Here is a 24,816-nt window from a genome sequence, read left to right as displayed (position 1 = left end):
CACAGCAGCACCCAGCCCGGAACAAATGGAGGCGCTGAGGAGGCGGTGAGAAGATGGATAGGAGTGGGTGCGGTGCTCCTAAGGTGGCACCCCGGCGCTCTCAGCCGCCTCTGCAACAGGCTGGAGGCTGCGGCTGCAATGCTTTTTTTCCCAGCCCTGGCAGCATCGGCGTTAGCTGGCACCCAACGTTAGCTACCGCCCAGCGTCTCCTCTTGCTGCTGTCTCCGCGGTCCCCCCGCCTCGCCAGGGGCACGACGGCTGCGGGCTGCAGTTTTGGTGATTTCGGTTGCCTCAGCTAGCACCCGGCGTCTCCTCCTGCAGCGGTCTCCACGGTTAGCGTGGTCAGCTTGTTCCTCCTCTTCCGGTCAGCAGTGGGAGTCCAGTGTATCAGCTAGCTGTTGGATTTAGCTATGTGACCAGGCGGCTAGGTCCTTCAGTGGAAAAGTATGTTGTGTATTTCCCTAATTTTATGTGCAGTATGAGGTGTTTACAAAGTGGCTACCAAATATTCCAGGGCATTCATTTAAGAACAGGTGGCCACCACAACTTTATAATAGAGTTGGCAAGAGACAAGTTCTCAAGTCCGTCCTGCACTGGGTGAAATCTTCATTGTGTGTTTCATGTATGCACTGTTGATAGAGGTCATTACGCGGAGACCAAGTGGAGCAGTACATCTTGACGTAATTGGGGCTATTGCTCTTTTAACAATGCATTCCATACCTTCCAATCTTCAATTCTTTGGTGGAAATCATAAGGATACTGATCAAAACTGAGTAGATTGCTTAAATATATTGAAAGTAACAGGGGGACCAGTACATTGTTCTGATGTACACCGCTTTCCATCACCATCATTTGAGACCCTGAATGACAGTGAACAGCAGCAAACCATTTATGGTTCCTTGTCTCCAGTTGTTAGAATAGACCGGACTAATCTGGTGTAGTAAACTTGGGTCAATTGCACAATCTTTAATTTTCCTCCATAATGTTGACCCTCTCCTCCGCCAAAAAACACATCTTTAAGAATACCACTACCTTCTTCACAATACGTTCCTGCTCTAAACTGAGCATGGCCACAATCGGATCGGGTGTGAAGCATTATTTCCCAAATACAGCTCTTTCATCCAGTATTCATTTGAAAAAAAATAAGTTTAATAAACACACACAAAAAGCTTGCCCACTGAGTAAAAAAAAAATGAAATAAATTGGATGAGGAGTCAAACCCCGTTTTAAAATAAAGTCGAAAATATTATATGTTCACCGATTCATGTACCGCAATTTAATGCAATATATGTTCAGAAAAAGCAACTCCTGTGTTCAGAACAAGAGGATATTACACCTTCCCCTTCAATATGCCAAGTAAAAAGCATATGCCAATGAAAAGGGAACACACGTACTTGCTCAACCAAGACCCAGCGACAACTGTTGAGATCACTCTTTCAAATAACTTTGTTGATACTTAAGGGCCACTCAAGATACAATAACATGAAAGAAGTCGCACACAATCAGTTTTTGTTGTCTGCTAAGGACATTAAACTAATCCAACTAATTACAAAAAAATAAGAAAAAAATCCACTAAGGCGAGAGGAAATTTCACTGGATAATTCGACACATTAACTTGACCTACAAAACAGTTCAGCACTTTAAAAGTTCTGTTAAAAACGTGACTACAACCAGTCGATAAACAACGTACTCCAGGATGCTTTGCATGATACTATAAATAAGGAACAGCTAAAAGAAAGTGGATCTCCGTGACAATAACAGCTGTTGCCTTAATAAATACCGATTACGCAATTGTCTAGTTAAGGCAAGCAGCATGCTTCAATTCGTTAACAGTTTACTAAGAAGAGAAACAAAACGAACTCTACACTTGCAAAACATGTATTCCCTAACATTTCCCAGAATATCTGGTCTATGATATGTCAAAGGTATTTTTTGTCTTGTACAAGAAGACAACTTGAGAAATAACAGCACTGTTAACTTTTTTTGCGCAAAAGGGCGGGACTCTTGTAGGAAGCGCAAGTCGCGCTCCACCGAGTAGCTCACGACTTGCATATGTTATCTTTGATTCATATCGGTTGTTTCCTGCACGTTGCTCGGAAACGTGGGCTGACCATCCGCTCCTGCGCAGTAATTCGGTTTAGCTAAGAGCTGTGTCAATATGTGTTACTGAACACTTAACATACATTAGTGTTCTGATCCTTCATTCACCCGAGTACATAGTATAGTTGGTCTAAAAGGAAATGCATTTTCTATACGAAATCGTGAAAATATAAGATTATGTAACGGTACACTAAGCAAGGAGTTGCAAAGAGAAACAACAACACAGTTTTGAAAGTCTACCTACTGGGAGATAAACACATCAGCATGTTTCGATAAAACGGGAGCGACGAGAGAGGTGCTAAATAACATGATAGCAACAAACCTCATGTAATTTCAGTATACCCCTTTTAGGGGGACCTCCTGAAGCTTGCAAACAAAGTGGCACGGGGTGGAGGACGGGGGTTGAGAATGCAACTGTGCGCTGCAGGGACTGTTAAACCAGTTTGCAACGAGGGTTGACAGCGTGAGACATTCACCATAGCAGGATAGCGATCTAACAGCTAAATTACACTAGGGCTCGTATGTGTACAGTAGTTTGTTTACATACACAGAATTGGCAAACTCGTTCGATACACCAGGCCCAGGGTTCATATTCTCAAGGGGAAAGATCAGTGGCGGCTGTGCAACGTAGAATATACTGCAGCAGTCCACACCTCAACGACAAAAGCCCATGCCGTTACGAGTGTGGCAGTTACTCACCAGAGTGAGAGCGGCGCGTGACGGTTGAAGTTTCCTCTTGCTTACAGCCTTGACTGTGGCCCGAACGACCGAGGCAGCCATGTTGTTTTCTCCCCCATCAGCTGCTGTGTGACCCGAGCTGAAGAGCAGGACGTGATGAAAGCCAACAGCACTGGGATGGGAGGGGCGGAGCGTCAATCCACAAAATAGGCGGCGCCATGCTCCCATCACAACCATTCCCGTTCCAGAGGACTCGCTGTCCCGCCAATCCAGGGTTGTCAATAGAGCGACGTACGTGAGTGACACCGGACCCGACAATTCACGGTTACCAAGTGACAGATGCCGCCCTACAGCCTACGACCATGCTCACAACAAGTTAGTTACACAACACTGGACTGGAAGCGCTTGTTTTACATCGTATTTAAAGGGTATTGCTATGGTTGTCCTTTTGGCTAAGATTTAATTATTATGTATTTATAAGTTTTTATAGCTGGAATAATTCAACCCATTTCTTTACCATTACGGTCAATTAGCACTCACATGAGGTCAACTTTTTAAATATGTATTTTACTCCTGCTTTTAACGTAACACTGACACTTTTTTACAATATAAATATGCAAATAGTTAGAGTTGGAACCGCATATATGTAACTTGTTAGCGAGTTTAGTGTCTCTTGTGTACCTTATGTAACTTACCTGGTTCTTTTGTAAAGCGTTCTAGGTAGGTAGTAGAATTTATTTGTTGATTAATTAAAATCATTACAAACAAGAATAAAGGACCAACAGAAAAACAAGCAAACAAATATATACAAAACTATTAACATCTTAAAATGATCCACCAGTAATGAGATGATAAATGACATTTCATAAAAATATTAAAACATGAAAAAAATAATTAAAAATACATTATACTTCTAAAATGCCTTATACTAGCAGCAAAAACTATTATAGCAGCATTTAACTAAAGTGACGTGTTAGCAGTGGGAATTATAAATACAAATATCTAGCTGTTTTCCATTTACAAGCGATAATAAAGTGCAATGTGCAACACTAGATTAGATTGTACTAATAGTCCCTTAAACTGGAATAATACCTTGCTTCAAACAATTCTTCAGTTATATTTCTTAGGTATTTTCTCTCGCAATACTTTTAATTACTCCATCAACTCTTTTGAGTTTCTTTTCTGCAATAATGATGAACTTAACAAAAAGATAAATAAGTTTAATGTTGACTCCACTCAAACATGTAATAATTGCTTGCCTACTGTTCTAACTCCCAGTTCATTAAAAATCGGTTTTAGGATAGACTTCCGAGCGTCTGCCAAAGCTGGGCATAAAGTTACTATATGCATTATTGTTTCCTCCCTTAGCCCACAAAGCCTGAAAATACTCGATGACCATTGATTCTCCCATTTTGGAATTCCATCCTTTGTCGGATATCTTCCCAACCTCAAGTACATCAATTTATTCTTAAGTAAAGGTCTTAGATGATATGACAAATAGGTTTGGGGCGACAACCTACCAGAAGAATTAGCAATTGAGCAGAAATGATTTTTTTTCCTTAAGTTTTCCTTATCCGCTATAGTCGTTAGTAATGCGGCCATTTGATTCATTTCTTTCTTAACACCTTGGCTGCTAGGGGTTTTCCCCTCCTGTGCTGAAAATGCTTGAATACTATAGTTTCATGACAAGGTCAGCTCGTCATAAGCACAGCTCAACCGTGCCTCATGACGAGCTGACCTTGTCATGAGCATGGAAGGGGCTAAAAACTATTCTACTCCTCATTTCCTCTTCTAATTTAGGGCAATCAAAATTACATATGCATTCCTTTAAGTACAGCTGCCAATTTTTTTAATATTCACCTTCTGAAATTTCGAGCTAACACAGCTTTGCTAAGGATCCTTCCTCCGAACGGACTAAAGATAATATGGACTTCAAAAATGCTGATTGACCCGCCAGAAATTGATTCTTCAATCCAAATTCCAGTCTTATGTTTGCACGACTGATATATTTAGGGATCTTAAAAACAGTTTTATATGTTCTAATTTCTATATCGTCGAGCAATTTCGCGTCTTTGCCCCTAAAGATGATTCAGCAATAGTCTAAAGATGGGATTAACTTTGCTCTCATAACCTTCATTAGATGTTCATAATTAGGGCATGATAATTTGTCTCCTAATTTTCTAAAAGCAAATGCGAGAGAGCAACCCCTGGCTTCAAGATTATTAAAATGCTGTCTAAATATTAGTCCGTCATCAACGGTAATACCAAAATATTTATATGATTTCACATTTTCAATCACCAGGCCGTTGATATTCCACTCTTTAATCCTTGGTTTCCCTTTTCCCATAGTCATTATTTTTGTCTTTTTCATATTAATTGTTAGTCCATTTTGTATGACATAACCATTAAAAGAATCAATTAACCTTTTTAACCCTATAACTGTTTGGCTCATTAAAATGGTATCATCGGCATATAGCAGATATTTAATCTCTTGACCATAAATCGAAAGCGAATGCGAATTAATATTTTTAAAATGAGCTGGCAAATCGGCCATAAAAAGATGAAAAAGGCAAGGAGCCAAAACACAGCCTTGTTTCAATCCCACATTAGTAGCCAGACGACGGGTCATATGTTTTCCATCGCCAATTTTGATCTGCACCCAGGTGTCGGAGTATTAAAGTATAATCATTTTTAATAGGGTTTCCGGTATACCCCAATTCCTTAACTTCCACCAGAGAGTATTTCGCGGCACAGAATTAAAAGCGGCTTTCAAATCAATAAAACAAACATATAATCTTTGCATCCTAGTTTTGGCTCTCTCACCTAATAGTGTTAATAAAATCAAATTGGTATGGGTTGATTCACCCTTTCTAAACCCAGTTTGAAAGTTAGGAATCAGCTCCTCTTTTGTGGCCCAAGCCTCTAACTCATCCAACAGGCAACTAGCAAACATTTTTGCCTCTACGTCTGTGAGTGTGATTAAGCGATAATTAGCCGGATTATCCTGGGGGCCACATTTATATATTGGTTGTATAATACTTCCATGCCACGATAACGGGATAAGACCTGATTTAAGAACTTCATTAAACAAAAGCATTAATAACTCCAGCCAATTACTCAATTTAGCTTTAAATATTGCATTCGGAATGCCATTTGGACCTGGTGCTCCATTGGATCTAATCCTATTTATCGCTTTTTTTAATTTATCGAGCGACCAGGGCTCAATATCCTTACTACATTGAGGAGGAGGAATACAATCCGGAGTCCCACTATCCGTTGTTTTATACATGTCAGTAGGACTATTGCTATTACACTAGTCAGAATCTGAACATTGGGTATCGATTTTTGTATTAAAAAAGTTCACCCAACTTACTTCATCTACATTAGCACTATTGCTTCTATTATTACCATTTTCGATGTTGTTAATAATGCTCCAAAATAACCGTAGATCTTTGGATTTACAAGCATGATGTATCTTTGCCCATGTTGATTCATAATAAGCTTGCGTTGCTCTCCAAATGTCCCTCTTATATCCCTGTTTTAACTCTCTAATTTTAAGTGATATAATAAAAAGTGATAGCTTGTTTTTATTCCTGTCGAATAATCTTATTGCTTTATTAAGCTTTCTGTTTTGATATAGTAGGTGGGAAGAATACCATCCTGGTTTCCTAGGGTTCAGCATTATACCTTTAGAGGTCTCATCCCTAGCAAATGTAGCCAACAATTCGTCACACAACTGTGACCATAAATCAATCATGGAATTCCCTTCACCGTGAGCAGACTGCACGTCCTGTATTAAACAGGCAAGGACTCCCAGAATATTTTCCTCAGTTTTTTCATTCCATGTTAACCTTTTAACAATAAAAGCTGTTGGAGCTTTTACCAGAGTCCTAGTTTCTGGCAGATAGTCCAAAGCTAGATCAAAGAGAATCACTTGTGGATTGTGATCACTTTCAATCCTTGGGACTGTCTGATATCTTTGTATTAAATTATATAATTGCTCAGACATTATAGTATAATTTATTACAGAAGAACTACCTGCTTTGTTAAAAGTCGGGATATTATCCGGGTCATGCATAATCTTTAAGTTGTATTTTTTAAACTCACAATCTGTCCATTGAGCTAAACATTTTAAATCAAGTGTCTGCTTTTTAAAAGCAACAAAATTCATGTTAAAATCACCTGAAATAATAAATACTGAATCCAAATGATCAAAATATAACATTTTTGCCATTCCCCATAACTGAGTGATTTGTGTGGATCTAACCTTCTTTTTACATCTTAAATACACATTTAATAGAATAATGGAATGACCAGCTATTAATTTAACACACTGTAGCCATTTTACCTGAAAGTCAATTTCAAAGTGATCTACTTTAAGATTCAAAGAAACATATATAGAAAGACCACCACATGGGCGACCTGAGTTGGCTTCCCGTGTTGCGACATTACAGTATTCAAAATGACCAATAAAGAGTTCACTACATGTGTTCCAGGTTTCTTGAAACATTAATATACTAAAAGCCTTCAGGAAATCTATTACATATTGTTGCTCAATTATTGGTTTTAAACCATTAGTGTCCCAGGAACAAAGATTCAAAGGATTTGATCGGCATCAATCCTTCTTTTCAGGATTTGCATTTGTTAATATTCCTGGAAGCCAGTTCCAATCATCTACTAACTCTGGGACTTTCTTCAACGCCTCACATGTTCGCAAGCCAGGCTGGCTACTCCTTATCTTGATGCCGTGTATGCTAAGTTTAATTCCGTAGAAGGGCCTGACGCACTTTTTAAAACTCTAACCTGTGCTGCTGTGGCTATTTTTTTATCGTCTCTTTTCTTGTGCTACAGTAGCTATTTTTTTATCATCCTTTTTTGAGTCGTTGTATCAAGTGGCTTAATTGGAATCAGCAACATCGGATAGCAAGGTCCTTAAGGTCGCCAAACTTTAATGCCCCATTTCTCAAATATTATACCATTGGCCATTATTTTATCAACAATTACCATATTTAACCAGGCTGTAATTGTTATCACCCTGTCAAGGTATTCACCTTCTTTCTTAAACTCCACAGCTTCCAGATCCCTAGTTACCACATCATTAAGATCTGTAATTGCATGTAATAATTTCAAGATGTTACCACGATTTAAAATATCATGAGGACCTCTTGATATATATTGGGGACAGAAGGCTACTTTCCTCATATCGAGCGACAAATTTGAATGCTCAATATTATCCTTATCCATAATAACAGGTGGACACATATTCTCAGTAGCAGGCACCAGAACCATTTCAGTCAGGAGATTATCTTCTTTAACTTCCTTTATTAATCGCTCTTGTGTACCCGGGTTGGCCACCTGATCGGTCCTATTATCACCTTGCTGATGAGAGTGATTTACAGATTTCTGGTTAATAATATTATTTTGAATACCATGATCGACCACTACTTCATTACTTGGTTTCAGGCTGAATTCAAACCCCTGTTCATTACTAATACTACCTAAATGACTATTAAAATCTACTAATTTCTGAATATGACTAAATTGCCCACTTTGGGCTTCCGTCCTTACACTTACTGGTTGATCAGATACTTTTTCCTTTATTATTTTTGAAGCTTCCACTATGGGACCAGAACTAAATTTAGCATCAACATCCCCTACTTTTTTGATGCCACACTCCATTATTTGATTTTCCTTTACATTGAATCCTGAATTTTTATTAGGGCCAAAAATCGGGAAATATGATTTCGTTTCAGATTCGATTTCTTCCAAGATTTTAGGATCTTCACACACATTCTTACTAGATAATTGTAAATCATGCGTTTTCTTATTGTGAGTTTTCCTTAACCTTTTTCTTGCCCTTTTCGAGAGAATTACTGATTTTGATGGAACACTTATTTCATGGCTTTGATTCGGGCATGACTTATTCATACTGCTTGACTTGTGAGTTGACACTGAATAGTCACTACTCCCAACTGCTATTACCAAGCCATCTTTAGTTATATCGCATTCCAATTTAGGATGAGAGACCTCTGTAGCTTGTATTTTGCTATCATCATTTACAGATTGTGACTTACCGTCATCAACTGAGCTATTTATGTTGTTAGATGGTTCAATAATTTCATTGTTACGTTGCGCTTTTCTACCTAACAATAATTTAACTTCTTGCACCATTGAACTTACTATTGAAGGCAAATCAGAAATCTTATCAATCAATTGTGCACAGGTGCAAGTTATAAACGGACTATCTTTATCTGCTTGCACCTTCGTAATCAGGTTAGTTAGATGGTGTGTTTAAAATATCAACCTGAACATCCAATTTGTCTGAGTGGAAATTAAGCGCATTAGTAATTGAGCCCATGGTAGTATGTAAAAGACAATCCCATAAACCCCGCTCCGGACTAGCCTCACTCTTGTTTGAATCACGTGGGGTAGTCTGAGGGTTGACCTCTGGTTTAGACAATAACAATATATCAGCTGGAATAGACTGACCATTTAGGTCTAAGCTACATTGGTTATTAGTATTAGTATTAATAATCTTCTCAGAACTGCCAACACATTGATCAAACGCTGATTTATTAATAGTAAAGCTATTCTCCATTATTAAACTTGACTGGTCCAGGTTAAAAAAGCTGACATTACCACCTTTAACAGAACAACTATTTGGGCTTGGAAGCGAGTCCTCTGAAACCAAAATTGGTTCATTAGACCCGTCCTTGTCAGCTGGATTTCCAACCTCAGCTCTAAGGTCAAACACAATAACGTCTTTATTTTCGTTCAGAGTCCTACAAGGAGACAAATCACACATTACATCCAACCCTTTATAACACAGCGCCTGACTGGTAATTTGAAAATCATCGACCAACTGTGACTCCACCTGATCGGCAGTAGGGACACAGACGTGAATTTGCACCTGAGCTTGTAACTGCCCTGCTACAGGTAAAGGCTGGAGTGAGGGTGCCAACACTTTCTCCACTACAACACCTTCGCCTATTACACTCCTATCCTGATTGTCCACTACAGCATCCAATTTTTCAGGCAACTTTGGTTGGGTCAGATCACTAACAGAGCCACTTTTTTTCTCTTTTTTACACAGTGGGGAGGACAAAGGAGAGGACAATGAACAATCACCAGCATTCCCACTAGGTTGTTCCTTTCGGAGGTCTTTCTTTTATGTTTGTCTTTATCAGATTGATTTTGATGGCACTTAAAGAAGTAGCTCTTTATAGATGACTGCGCCACACATGGAGACTTCATATGAACAACACAGTCCTTACCAAGAGAAGCAGATAAAGCCGTTTCCTCGGCTGGAATATGCGAATTCCCCTCTATAAGGGCACTGCCTCTACTAATTAACAATTTTCCCTCCTGTTCTCCATTTTCCTTGTGCCTGTCCAGTTTGGGTGGAGCAACTGTTATCTCTTCTGTCCTCTGGCTTTGTATAGAGTTTTGTGGGGCCCCACGCTGACGACCAGACCTCATCTTTAAACACACAAGCGCCACTCCGCACAAGCTCCTCTTCCTCCTTTCTCCTGTGACCATGCTAGGTTCGGCAAATTCACCACCAACTGCAGGTGGATGAAGCCTCCCAGTGGTAGCCAGAAGACTCGAAAAGAACAGGGCAGGAAGCAATCTGTAGCTTGAGCTGTTCAACCGATTAGAAATGTGCCCAGACGCAGAATTCCCCAATCTCTAAAGACTCAGACTAGGGTTGGGACTGGGGCTGGAGGTCTGGAGGGCTGGGGCTGCCAGACCAGGGTCCACGTTCTCTGGATCAACTTGTATTTTGTGGGGTCTTCCACAGTCGACCACAGTCTTATTTCAGTTCAACCACTGTCTGCCCAGTTTTGCTTAACTGGCCCCAAATATACTGGCTCTCTAAAAAAAAAAAAAGAAAAGAACACAAAGAGACTTTTAGCTGCTCCACACAGCCTCTACACTGCCTCGCTATCTCCTCCGCTTACCTCTGTTGTGTGTGCGAGTGAATAAGCCGCCTACGCTCCCCATGCCCGCGTTTCACTGTGTTTCACCTTCAACACCTCAGTACATCGTCAACCGGCTCGCCGTTTTTGCCGTTTTCGCGTCTCTCCCTTCTTGCGCCCGCGTCGGTGCAGCACTCAGCTCAGCTAGTGCTGACGCTAGCTGATGCGTGACATGTGACGTGTGGGCGGCAGGGCGTATCACACAGCAGAGTCGAGTCTCGGGCGGACGGCGTATCACACAGCACAACAGGAGCTTTCTACTGGATGTGAGACGTTCTGACACCTTTGGGTAAAGTTTGCGCTATATAAAACTGCATTAAATAAAATAAAATAAAAATAAATAAATATAGCGCTAACTAGACCTGAATGTATCAGAGCGCTTTACATATAATCCCAGATCGTTTGATTGAAGTACATACATATTTACAGACAATAATCGTTTGGCATTCTATTACAAAATGAAAAAGGATCACACAGGCCAGGTAAGTTGTATCTTGTTTATTCTTACATCCACCCGCGACATGGTGCGACCTCCAGGCTCAGCATTCAAACCACAACTGAAGATGCTATTCGAACCTTAAGCCAGTGCCCGTTCCATGCACAAGCAATGATTGAACAATACAATTTAATGCAGTGCGCGCACCAATGCGCACACAAAAGTGCCAACATAACCACAGTGGTACACTACAACACCTTCCCCCTTAAACAACAAAAAACAGGGGGGAAAACATTAGAAATAGAAAGACAAGTAACTAGAAATCAATGAATCAACCATTCCAAAAACGGATTCCCACTTAATATCTAATGAAATCGTCAAACTTTTGGGGTGGCCTTCTAATGCAACCACACACCGAGTCCCCCACACTACCTGCAGTGTTCTCTTTCAGACTCTTTCGTCTTAAGCCACTGTACTGAGCTCTCTTCCCAGCCACCTGTCACTCTTTCCGTGTCTGGATGCAATCAATGTGCCCAAATGATATGGTGCCTGGCAGAAAGAATAAAAACATATTGTGGAAAGATTTAATGTCCCTAAGAACATGTGCAGGTGACGCCCACTAGCAACCACGGCACAAATTCAGTCAGCATTGCGGATGGCCTTACCTAAACAGCAATAGTGTGTGTATTGCATTCGATCCTGGATTGATGGGCACAGGAGTTCATGGCTAATGGCAACTCCGTGTATAAGCTCAGTAGTTCTGGAAGCCGGAAAACAAGAAAAGGCACCAGGGTCCATGTGAGAGAAGGGTTGTGAGCAGATGATCCTCGTTTCCAGAATATTATTATTAGAGGGTAATTCCTTATTCAAAGAATACTCATTAGTCCAGGTTAATTTGAGTAAAGGTCGGTCTTTTTATTCACCTCATTTTGTTATTCCTTTCACTAATTTTTTAGTTTTTTGTAAATCAGATTGTTAATAAGAGTGAACAGCCGATACGTGTTTCGCCCTATATGGCTAATGAAGCCAGGTCTTTCTCAAGGCTAGATTCTATAATCTGGCAACATGATTTCAGCAAAGAATCCACACATTTCCAAATTAGTGATGCAACATTGTTATTCAGAGTCCAAATTCGGAGCAAGGAGTCCTTGGGCAGGCCCGGGGAGTCTCCAGAAAGTGCTGAATAAGCCAGAAAGGAGGAAAAAGCAGCGCTGCCTTTTTCCCCCTTTCTGGCTTATTCGGCACGAAAAACTAAAACATGAGTGAAATGAATAAAAAAATGAGGTGAATAAAAAGACCGACTTTTACTCAAATTAACCTGGACTAATGAGTATTCTTTAATTAAGTAATTACCATCTAATAATAATGTTCTGGAAAAGAGGATCATCAGCTCATAACCCTTCTCTCAATTGTCTATTCAAGGCTATAAATGTCCAGAGCCTTGAGCAAAAAGATCCTCTTACAAAAATAGGAATTCATATCCAGCATTAGGATTTCTGGGCCGTTCACTACTTTTCAAACCAGGGTCCATGTGAGGCTAGAGCACTTGCACTTTGAGTATTTAAAGTTTCATCCAAGCCACCCGCAGCCAGATTCATCTAGCACTATATGCCATCATGTGTGTTTCCGAGGGACCCCAGTCCACTGTATGACAAAATTGTGTGGGTGACGGGGTGGGTGGCAGGCTCTCCTATCGATAGGCCGTGGTGCGATCGATAGCTTTTGAGGAGTTGGCGGTGAAGTAGGAACTGGCCAGGGGGGAGATCGTAGTCGTCCATAAGCCGTTGGAACGGTTTGAGCTGTCCGTCTTCAAATAGGGACTCCATTTCAGTGAGGCCGCTGGCCGTCCATATGTGGAGCATGTTAGGGGTGTAATGTGTTCATGTTTGGGCCAGCCGACCAGTGGCAGCAGAGGAGAGTACAAAGGTTTCCCTGGTGACATACGGTGTATTTTTTGCTTGCATTGGTGTGCCACTACTACATGTATGGGATATGTGCGCCTCGGCTTGGTGCATGGTAGTAATAGGCGGCATAATTCTGGGGTGGGCACTCGACCAGTTGTGGTGTATGTTTCCCCTATATGTCTGCCTGCCGTCCAGTAGGACAGCCACTGTAATTGTGCTGCCAGGAAATAGGATTCAAATAACGGAGCTCCCAGTCCACCTTGTGTGGTGGTCAGTTGTAACTTCGTTAGTGCTATCCTACGTCTGCCGGATTCCCATATTAGCGAACTAAGGAGAGAGTCTAAGTTTCAGAAGAATGCTTTGGGCAGTGTTATCAGCAGATTTGTGAAGTAGTGCAGCAACCGTGGGACTATTATCATTTTGGCTATAGCCACTATGCCGATCAGGGCCAACGTGAGGTTCTTCCAGAATCCCACCACTGATCTGATGTCGGACAGTCCTTTGCGGTGATTGCCTTCAAATATGTCGGTCAGAGAGTGGTATAGACGGATCCCGAGGTATTGAGGGGCCTCCGCACTCCAAGTCACTTTCTGGTTGCCCAACCAGATATCACATGGGGGGAGATTTGGATGTAGCGTGTAAACTATGGATTTGTCCCAGTTTACTCTTAGCCCGGAGGATTCTGCAAATTCCGTAGGTGTTGCCCAAATAGGTGTGAGGCCCTTGGTAATGTCTCGAATATAGAGGAGAAGGTCGTCAGCGTACATGGAAACGCTGTGCATGGTATCCGCTATGGGGATGCCCCAGTGTTCTCCTTCTTGTCGCAGCCATATAGCTAGGGGTTCTACCGTGAGGGAAAAGAGGTGAGGCTAGAGCGGACAGCCCTGCCTCCTGCCTCTATGAACCACAAATTCTGGCGATATATATCGCCCTATGCGAATACGTGATGTGAGTTTGTTTTATAGAAGTTGTATATACGCTAAAAGGATAGGACCGAGTCCTGCTAGTCGTAGGACTGAAAAAAGATACTGCCATGTGAGGGTATCAAAGGCCTTCTCGAGGTTATGGATAAGGCACACGTTACCCGGGGTAACGTGTGACCCACTTGATCTTGGACATGGAATAGTCGGCGTATATTTTGGGACGTGTTTTTGCCCGGGACGAAACCGCACTGGTCCGGGTAAACCAGGGGTTGTACGATTTGTGTGTATCTGTCCACTAAAATCTTCCCTAGGATCTTACAGTCAGCGGATAGGAGCATAATGGGGCGGTAGGAGGCCATTTGTTGCGGGTCACGGTTTGGCTTCAGAAAATTTACAATAACTGATTCCTGGAGGGATCTTGGTAACTCTCCCTTTTCTACCGCTGTTGCAAACATCGTCACCAGGCGGGGGAACAGCAGGGGGGAGAAGGTTGTGTAGTATTCTATGGGGAACCCATCTAGCCCCGGTGCTTTGTTGCGAGCTAAATCGTGTAGGGCGTGAATAACATCGGTAGATTAAATCTCAGCAACTAATGCTGTTCCGTCAGCCTTTGTGATTCGAGGGATTGTCAGTGGGTCTACAAATTGATCTAGTATGTCCTGTCTGATCGGCGCTGGGCTATAGTAAACCCCTGAATAGTATTGATGGAAGGCCGCAAGAATCTCGTCCTGGGATCGTACTAGATTACCGAGGGGGTCGAACACTTCAGTTATGGGTTTTACTTCGGTGTCTTGTTTAGCTAGCCATGCCAATAATGTACCCATTGTATCTCATTACTTGTGCATCCGAGTTATAATCGTCTGATATTGTACTGGCGGAGGTCGACGCAGGCAGCTAGGTACTCTGTTTTGGCTTTGGCCACTTGTGTCGCCGCTTCGTCAGTTAAGTCATTTTATTTGTAGCGGTGGCTAGTTGTGTTTCAGCTTTTGTGAGTGCCTGTTCTAACGTCCGTTTTACCCCTATTATTTGCTTGATACATTCTCCCCGTGCCACTACTTTGAAAGTGTCCCACTCCACTAGTGTTGAGGACGCTGTCCCTGCATTGTTAGTGAAGTAATTCTGTATGCTTTGTCCCTGTTCATGTTTGAATACTTGGTCCGTCAGACAGTCTTGTGGTAGTTGCCAGGTGGGAACCGGGGGGTGTTGGGGTCTCCAGTTTAATCGCAGAATATGGGCTTCGTGGTCAGAGATGATCCTACCTAGGTAGTCTGTGTGTTGAATTTTGGGTAATATTGCTGTTGAGCATAAAAATCTGTCTAGTCTGACTCGTAGGTTATGTGGTATGGTGTGAAACGAGTATAGTCGTGTCTGAGGATGACACATCCTCTATTTGTCTGTGAGCGCCCATTGTGTAACCCAGGCTTTGAACCGTTCTGTTTGTTTATGGCCTGAGGAGTGTGTGGGCGGTGGATGAGAGCGATCTAAGGTGAGGTTTAGTGTGCAATTATAGTCGCCCCCTAATATCCATGGTACGGAAGCACATTGGGCCAAAACCCCTGTGAGGCAATCCCAGAACCTGTCTTGCTCTATGTTCTGGGCATAGATACTGCCCAAGAGTACTGATTTCCCATCTAGGAGTGAGTCCCTCGAATAAGGCGTATCTACCCTCCTTGTCGACCACCTGTTGGAGTTCCTGAAATGGGGTCCCTGGTCGTACCCAAATCAGCGCTCCACGTGCGTATGCGGAGTATGACGTGGCACATATGGTTCCGAGCCATTTGAAATGTGTATTTGCCTATCTCAGTAGTGGTGAGATGTGTCTCCTGTAAAAACACGATCCCAGCGTCTGGCGCTTCGTATATGAGTATACAGCGTCGCATTTGCTTGGTGTGTGGAGGCCTCTAATATTAAGTGTTAGAATGCTGATGTCAGTATTCTGCGCAGTCATGGCCATGTGCTGCTGTTGGCAGGTGTCCTGATGGCCTGTGTCGGCTGGAGCCTAGCGGCCCATGAATCCCTGGTAGCATGAAGAACACATATGAAACACGATGTCGCCCATTCGCGCGTTGCAGATACCCTTTTGTGTGAAGTTCCATGAGGGGGTGGGACTTTTTGAATGGGGGTTGTAAACTGTAAACTGGGGTCGGGAAACAGTCCCATTCCAAGGACCTATCGCTGGCTGCGATACGTCCAAACCGGCTCTCATAAGTCCTGAGAGTGTAACAACATGTTGTGAAGGTGGCAGTGCATGCGTACAAGGTGATTCGTCGGTCCGGCATTTGTAGGATCATTGGGCGTCATCTGGAGTGTGCTTTGTCTTGTCTGCACTACTTGTGCTCAGTGAGTGAGTCTTGGTTACGTAAGTCTGTGCAGAGTTATCTGTCGGATTATCTCATGCAGAGAGGGTGCTCGTTTGCCCATCCAGCAAGGCATCCGGTGTCTGGGGGGTGACTAAGGGAGGCATAGTTGAGTCTGTTCTAGATAGTGTTCCATCGCTGTCGTCCTCTCGCTCCGACAAGAAGATGTGTGGGGCTTGATCCGTGTCCTCTGCGAGGGGGGAGTTCTGTAATTCAGTCACTACTCGCAGGACCTCCCGCCGTTCCTTCATGATTTGCTCCAGGTCCGGGGAGTCTTGGGTGTGCGTCCCAGTTGTCTTACTTGTTCCGCTGCGTTGCTATTTCGGGTTGCGTCTCCTGGTGCGTGGTGGTTTGAAGCTTGGTTTAAGAAAAAAGGGGTGACCCTGTGTTTCTCAGAACCTGGGTAATAATGTTTAAATACAGTAGTGGTTCTGTTGGGTAAGGCAAATCACTTTGACAAAGCTAATGAATGCAATTTGAACGTTTAGAAAGCCTCTGAAACACATATGCACTGAGGAAGAAAATACTCAAGCAATCTACTGAAAAACTTCATATAGACAAATGAGATTAGATGCGAATTTTATATCAGAATTTTTTCATGTTACATCCGAATTAATTCATTCAATAATAACATTAGATTATCATAAAGACCGTCAAACACAAGTGAAAAATCATGTGACAATTGGTGAAAGGTGCTCGGTGCATGAAGCAATGTACAATGAAATCAAGTAATATATATATATATAAAATTATATACATGGGTTAAATTGGTTAAATTGGCCAGAATCTCTTGCACATCCAAGGAGTCATAGTATTCATGTAGTGGCTCCTGGAGTTTCTGCACCACAGGTGAGCGTCGACGTTTCGACCCTATTGCGCCCCAGTTGGTAGTCGCGGCGGGTCTTTTTCAAGACAGGAGCTGGGAGTGGGACAGTCTGAAATGTATAAAGGTGTGGGTTTCAGAGGGATTTGTAAAGTGCGCAGGGAGTAGCACTTATAATGAGAAAGTGAGCAGAAGATACTCACATGTCGATCAGGAGGAAAAGTCTCTGGCTGATGGGGTGCCGCACAGTCAATTCTGCATGGGGAGGAAGGGGAGATCAAATAATGGATCCCAGACCGTGTGTTACATAATGTCTGTACATGTTAGAGCCCAGGGTATGCAGAGGCACCCGTGTCATCTTGCACTAGTGAAGGTAGCAAGGGATATAGTGTGCATAGCCCAATTCAGGTCACTTAACGAGGCGGGGTCACAAAGTGAAACTTCACGGATTTAATGGAAGCTAACCAGCGCGTGTATATAACAGTTAAATGATGGAGAATCAATCATGTCAATATTACTAAAGTGGAGCTTGTGCCCCTTCACGGATTAAAAGGAAGCTAACCAGCGCGTTTATATAACAGTTATTTGCTGGAGAATCAATCATAGCAGTAATACTAAAGTGGAGCGGTGCCAGTGCTCGGTTACACAAACATTAAATTGGACAAAAATCTCCAGACTTGCACGGTTAAATAACCAAAAAGCTTCAGACCTGCAAGGTGGGAATGAGTGAATCTCGGCGTTCGCTTACAGAACGTATGATACATTAAGGACTGGAAGGCTAAGCAGCGCGTTCAATTACCAGTTAAATTAAGCGATTTCGAGAAGGCTAAACAGCGCGTTTAATTACCAGTTCTTATAAGCGATTTAAGAAATAAACGGAGGACTGGTAGCGTGCAACAAACACAAGTTTCAGAACTGAAACCAAAGCCTAGCAGCAGCCAGTGATTGGGTGTGCCACTAAGTCGCTTAGTTCACAGGTGCTTATCTATGCGGATAAGGAGCCAGAGCAAAATGCCTCTTACCCGTGTGAATCAATCTTGGAACTGCGGTCACTTAAGGACGGGATGCTACGTGCTGTCTCTCTTGAGATTAACGCGCTGTATGTCTGTTTGAAACTGGGCGGTTATATGCAACTGGGCTGTCTCATGCACGTTACGATGGTCAATGACGGCGAGATGTGCCTTACTGTAACACGCAAACCGCGTGGTGACGTGAAAGGAAGGTGTGAGTATCTCCTGTATGTCTGGAGTGTTCTTTGCTACGCGAGGGCTGGAAATGCCTAACTGTATCACGCAGAAGACGTGGTGAAGTGGGCGAGCTATTTGGTGGATCTTGCATTTAGGATTTGAGTGCGTGAACAGGTGACCTGGTATGAAAAAACTATTCGTCTTCAGGGAAGGAAACGCAATCTAGATATTACTAATGATAAGTGCATACAGATAGATTGGAACGCATATGAATAAGGATTCCCAAAACTCTGTATTTACAAATTGGTATGGAACTTGTTACTGACAAATGCATACAAATTAAAAGAGCAGGTTTGAAACTCGGGTTGCTCACCATGTTGTGATATTATCACTAACAAATACATACATGTGGTGTTTAGGTCGTCACAATATATGGATCTTGGTATAACCAATGATAAGTGCATACAAATTAATTGCAGTATTGTGGTCGTGGAACGCATATGAATAAGGTCTCCTGAAACTTGGCATGTACAAATAAGGATGGAACTTATTACTGACAAATGCATACAAATTAAATGGGCAGGTATGAAACTTGGGTTGCTCGCCATATTGTGATATTGATAATAACAAGTACATACATATGGTGTATTGGTCATGACAATGCATAGATCATGGTAAGACCTGTGTACGTTATAGCCAATACATATAGTGGAACTAATGTGTTGCAATATATTACAAAATGCGTGCCTCTGCGTACTCAGGGCTCTGGCACCCCATCAGGCAGAGACTTTTCCTCCTGATCGACATGTGAGTATCCTCTGCTCACTTTCTCATTATAAGTGCTACTCCCTGCACACTTTACAAATCCCTCTGAAACCCACACCTTTATACATTTCAGACTGTCCCACTCCCAACTTCCTGTCTTGAAAAAGACCCGCTGCGACTATCAACTGGGGCGCAATAGGGTTGAAACGGCGACGCTAGCCCCTAGTGAAGAACTTGGGAGTATGGATGGATTCCTCGCTCAGCTTTCAGTCCCACACAAAGAGAGTGGCAGCTACTTGTGTGGGCTTGCTGAGAGGTCTAAAACCAATCCTGAAGTACTTTGAGCCAACAGTTCGCCAGCTTATAGTTCAAGCCACGATCATCTCTCGCTTGGACTATGCTAGCATGCTGCTCCTGGGTGCGAATAAAGCAGAGATCCTGCGACTTCAACGGGTCCAAAATCTGGCAGCGAGATGCTCTGCCAGAGCAACAATTGGAAGACTACATTGGCTCCCGATTGCTTCTCGGATCAAATTCAAAGCCCTTGTCATGGCATTCAAAATCCTTAAAACCGGGAGACCGGTTATACTGCGCCCACTGCTGACTTGGTACCTGCCCCCCCCCCGGAGCTTGCGCTCGTTGGGGCAACACCTGGTGAAGGTACCACTGAGGTACCGGGTTTTTAGGGACCCGGCGGTGCCAGGGGAACACCCAGAGACCTCTTGAGTTCTTCCTGTTTTGGACCACAGAAACACAGAGTCTTCTAGTTGATGTCAAGGATCGTGTTTTATTGGCTGCAACCAAGTAACAAGCGTCCTAGAAGTACAACAGCACGGTGTGTATATTCTCAGGAGACTGTTTGTTTTTACAGAACCAGCCTTCTCTTTTTATACCCAAATATCAGCTTCAGGCAAGAATTCCTAGTTTTACAGTTTGGCCATATACATATTTTCACAATAAAGAAAAAGCAGAGTCATGATGACAAGCCCATATTTTCGTTTGTCCAGTTCGTGATGGATTACCCAGCAAGGCCAAGAACTTCCATCAGATATCGATGAACTCCCAATAAAATCGGGCACCTCCTCCTTGTAAAACTAGTCATAAAGAAGAAACAGGGACACGTGTGTGTATGATTAGCCATGGTTTGTATGCGATGATCGGTTTATGATATGTTGTGCTTTGATGCTAATCTCGCTCGGCCATTGGGATGGGGACTGCCCGAACAGGTTTGGCTGGAGGCAGTGGAGTCAGCTCGCCCAGGTCACAGAGGAGTCAGCAAAGGTGTACGTGTCCTTTCAGATCGGATTCGGCCTTGGTCATTTTGACTATGTAAGGGCAATCACAAAATGGATGCCGCTCACAAAATGGAACCCGAGGGTTCAAGAAGAAAACTACGATTTAAGGGTGATTTTGTCACTCAATCATGATGCAAATGCATAGGTATAATGTCCCAATCATTACCGGTCTGCCGATACCAAGTTCGTCATGGTATGATGATATTTTCTGACACGAGTGTAGAGCTTCGGTACCATACAATAGCAGGGTCCAGAATTTTCAGTACCACAGACCCTCCTTTTGCCCGTATATAGGCAATAACCTATACTCATGCTAATCGGAGTCCAGGTCTGTGTGCATAAAGTCATTGAGATGCTGCTGTAGCATCATCCTGTTACTTAGTTCATCCCTTGATACAGGCTTCCTTACACATGATGTAGCACAGAGGCCACATATTGCAGGAGCGCACTGTACACACAGGCAGAACATGAACAGAATGGCTAAGACCATTCCAATGACTATTAGAACTTTCCATCCCCAGGCAGATATCAGTTCCCAGAACGACCCCAGCAAGGACCAGTCTCCTTTGTCCACATGAATGGACTCAGAGATCTTATGCAGTTTGGAGATGGCCTGGTATACTGTCGGAGCGTTATCTGGGATAAAAATGCAGCAACTGGATTGGATCACTTTACATACCCCACCACGGTCTGCAAGTATGACATCTAGGGCAACCCTGTTCTGAAGAGTCATAAGGCGGTCCGACTGGAGCTCCGCAGTCAAGTTACTAAGGGCACCAGCCGTTTCAATCACGGCGGATTCAACTACCCTCGTCAATTGGCGAATGTTCCTGCTGTTCACCATAGGCCCCCAAAACGGCAGAAAACCTTTTGTGAAATCTCCAAACTCCTGTTCCGCAGTGTCGTCTTTACTCACAACACCCCTAACTGTCCTTGTCCGATGGCAATCTGCCTCGGCCGTGTAGGTGGGTGGCAACAGAAACGAGATAAAACATGTGCCCGAAAAGTCAGGGGGCAACCATGTGTATGCTCTATCATGGCAGACAAAGTAGGTACCCTTAGCTGCTAAGAATGAAGGAGATGTCTGAGACGAGAAGACATGAGTTTCGGTACAGACACTCTTCCCTAGCTGAGCTCTGGGGTTTTTGCCATTTCCCTGCAGACATAGGTGACCTTGGTGGGGTACTATCCAGATTGGGGAGGATTTCTTTGCTCGCTGGCTCTCACTCAAGGAAATTTCATATTTAGTTATATTCCATCTACTGTATGCCTTAAACTCATCTTTGGGGATCGTTTGATACGTGTCTATATCTCTGCTCATATTTCGGATTCCCGCCACTAGTGCATTGTTGCTCGAGTTTCTTCCTGTGGGACGTGGGGGGTATGGTTCTATGGCAAATACGAACATGGTTGTAAATGCCCACAGAGAACCATAGTAGCTAAGAGAACCATAGTAGCTAAATGGCAGGACAAAATACGGGATACCCTTATCTGTTGTGTGTGGCATAAGTCCACATACCCAACAATTTGTTGTGTTCATTACAACCTGGTGCTGGTGTAGGAGCTGAACGAATGAGTTATTTATGAATTCTAATCTTCTGGCAGACTCATGTTCAGGCAGAGGGTTAAAAGAGTGCGGGGAAACAGTAGGAGGAGGTGTGGGCTGTGTAGTGTATGCAAATGAAACTCGAAAGATGAATAAAGCATAGCCCACCAAAAACATCATTATACAACACAACATGAAAATGCATATTATTAAAAATCGCGTTTTTGCCATCACAGTGCATATTCTAGTTTCAAAGTTCGTTGATCTGGCAGGTCTCTCCATCTTGGGAAACTCCATCCTCTAAGTTGCTGCCCGCGGTGGGAGATTGATTCTGCTAAGGAGTGCTTCTGTCAATCTAGGATAACTCCCATGAACCAACAGAACTGTCGACCTAACCGTCTCCAGCTGCACTCCAAAGACTGTGGCAACCGCGACCCTAGCAGCAGAACCGGATGCCGGTTCGAAAATCAAAAATGAGCAAGTTTCCTGGATGAGAGAGCTGCACAATCAAAAAGAAAAAGCTTTTTATTTGTCCTTAGTCATAGGTCTTGGCCTCAAGTTATAGCGATTTCGACCAGGTGCTGTGTGGTCTTGAAACAGGAGTTCAGGCTCAGTAGTGTCCAATTGCATTGACGGTGGCACAGATCCTTGCAGAATGTTATCGCTTTCCCTTTCAGAAGTAGTTCCTTTCAAGCGTGCATCACTGAAGGGTAAGAAACGAGGCACAGTCTCAGCCTCAGAGTCAGCAATTCCCTCCTGGACCCACCGGTCATAAGGAAGGGGTAACGGGACCCTCTTGCAGTGGGCGCCGTACACCCAGTTCTTCTTGCCGTGGACACGTACTGCAGAGCGGGTAGCCAGCAACACTTGGAAGGGTCCGGACCAGCGAGGCTGCTCGTTCTTGGTTCGCTGGAAGTTGCGCACCAGGACCCAGGTGCCAGGTTCAATTGCGTGGCCTGGATCATCAGACGCTGGCGGGGAAGAACTGTGGATCTGTTTAGTCGTCAATTCGTACAAATAGTCAAGCAGTACAGGATGCTCAATTTCACTGAACCTGGTGGGCCTTGGCACTCCCCATATGTTGGCCGGGCGGCCGAACACAATCTCATGCGGACTAAGTCCCACTCTAGAGTGGACAGTCATTCTTGTAGATAGGAGCGCCAAAGGCAGGGCGTCAGGCCATTTAAGACCTGTGCTTGCTTGAATCTTGGCCAGTTTCGACTTTAGAGTGCCGTTATAGCACTGTACTAATCCAGCTGATTGGGGGTGATTTGCAGCATGGAACTTCTGGTGTATGCCTAGCCCCTCACACACTTTCTTCATCACTCGTCCCACGAATTCACTCCCATTATCACTCCAGACCATTCTAGGCATTCCAAATCTAGGGAAGAACTCTTTGACAAGGGCTTTAGCTGTGGACAAGGCAGTATTGTCCTTAAGGGGATACACCTCCACCCATCTGGAAAAGGCACAAACAACAACGAGTACGTATTTCAGATTGTTGCACCTTTCCATGTGGATGAAATCTAGCTGCAAAACCTCGAACGGATACGTTGGAGGCGCAAAATGACCAGCTGGAGTTGGAGTTCCCTTACCAGGATTGTACTTCAGACACACCATACAGTTCTTGACCACATTCTCTGCACATTTAGGGATTCCACTATTCTGCCATACTGGAGCCAACAACTTACAGATCCCTTTCACACTAATGTGAGCCATTCCATGAGCCATTGTCACCACTGCAAGCACGTACGCATCGGGTAACAACCATCTCTGATGTTCTGACAATTCGACCCAACAACCATTCACATCCAATTTACCCTTGCTTTCTCTCCATTCATTCACCTCTTTCTCTGTGGCTTCGGATTGGATAGACTTAACACTCTCAATCGTGTCTTCACACATGCCAACATCACCAATCCATCTCGCAGGGCCTGCAACATACATTCGACTCATCACGTTCCTTGCAGTTTCTTTTGCAACTTCATCTGCAAATGCATTCCCACGACCAACATCATCCGTCACCTTTTTGTGTGCACTGCATTTCACAATCGCAACTTGTAGTGGCAAGGTCAGTGACTCGAGAAGCTCATTTACTAACTGACCATGTTGGATCTTTGTACCATGCGACGTCAGGAACCCACGTTCACGCCACAATCGTCCAAAACTGTGAGCTACGCCAAAGGCGTATTGGCTGTCCGTGTACACATTCACTCGTTTTCCTTTTGCCAACACACACGCTCTTGTAAGTGCAATTAACTCTGCTGCTTGCGCAGAATTGTGTGGGATACGTGCAGCTTCAACAATCGTGTGCAATGTTGTCACAGCATATGTTGCAGTCGTATCACCATTCGGCAATTTGAAACACGAACCATCAACCCATAAAGTATCATTACATTCAGGAAGAGGAGTATCCTGCAAGTCTACTCTCCCTTTTGTCTCTTCTTCTGTCCTAAAACAGCAGTCATGTTGTTCGACCTCATCTGTCTCTACTGGACTGGGCAATAACATGGCTGGGTTGAGTGTGTCACACCTCTTTTTGTGTACATGACTCGCTAACAGTGTCAGATCATAACTTGACAATCGAGCACTAGTTAAGTGCTTTGTCCTTGTTCTGTTTTGCAAAATGTCTACTGCATGTGGGACCATAACGACTAGTGTATTATTCATTACTAACCCAGCAGACTGTCGAATACAGACAGCTGCTGCAGCAGTGGCCCTCAAGCAACTTGGCAATGCCTTAGCTACCGGGTCTAAAGTCGCTGAAAAGTACGCGCATGGACGCTGTTTGCCCCCAAAAGACTGTGTCAGGACTGATAATGC

General features: G+C 43.5%; 1 protein-coding gene across 1 annotated transcript in view; it reads right to left on the bottom strand.

The window, feature by feature from the left end:
- ISCA1 (iron-sulfur cluster assembly 1) overlaps positions 1-3,169 on the bottom strand; it is a 96,179-nt gene extending 93,010 nt beyond the window's left edge. Inside the window, exon 1 of the mRNA XM_086961200.1 lies at positions 2,800-3,169. Coding sequence (XP_086817326.1) covers positions 2,800-3,015 — 216 coding nt within the window. The 5' untranslated portion in view covers positions 3,016-3,169. The remainder of the gene's footprint in view (positions 1-2,799) is intronic.
- Positions 3,170-24,816: the final 21,647 nt, after the last annotated feature.

Source organism: Lissotriton vulgaris, chromosome 3_1 (assembly GCF_964263255.1).
Source record: "Lissotriton vulgaris chromosome 3_1, aLisVul1.2, whole genome shotgun sequence".
Taxonomy (NCBI): Eukaryota; Metazoa; Chordata; class Amphibia; order Caudata; family Salamandridae; genus Lissotriton; species Lissotriton vulgaris.
This window is presented reverse-complemented; position numbering and strand designations above follow the sequence as displayed.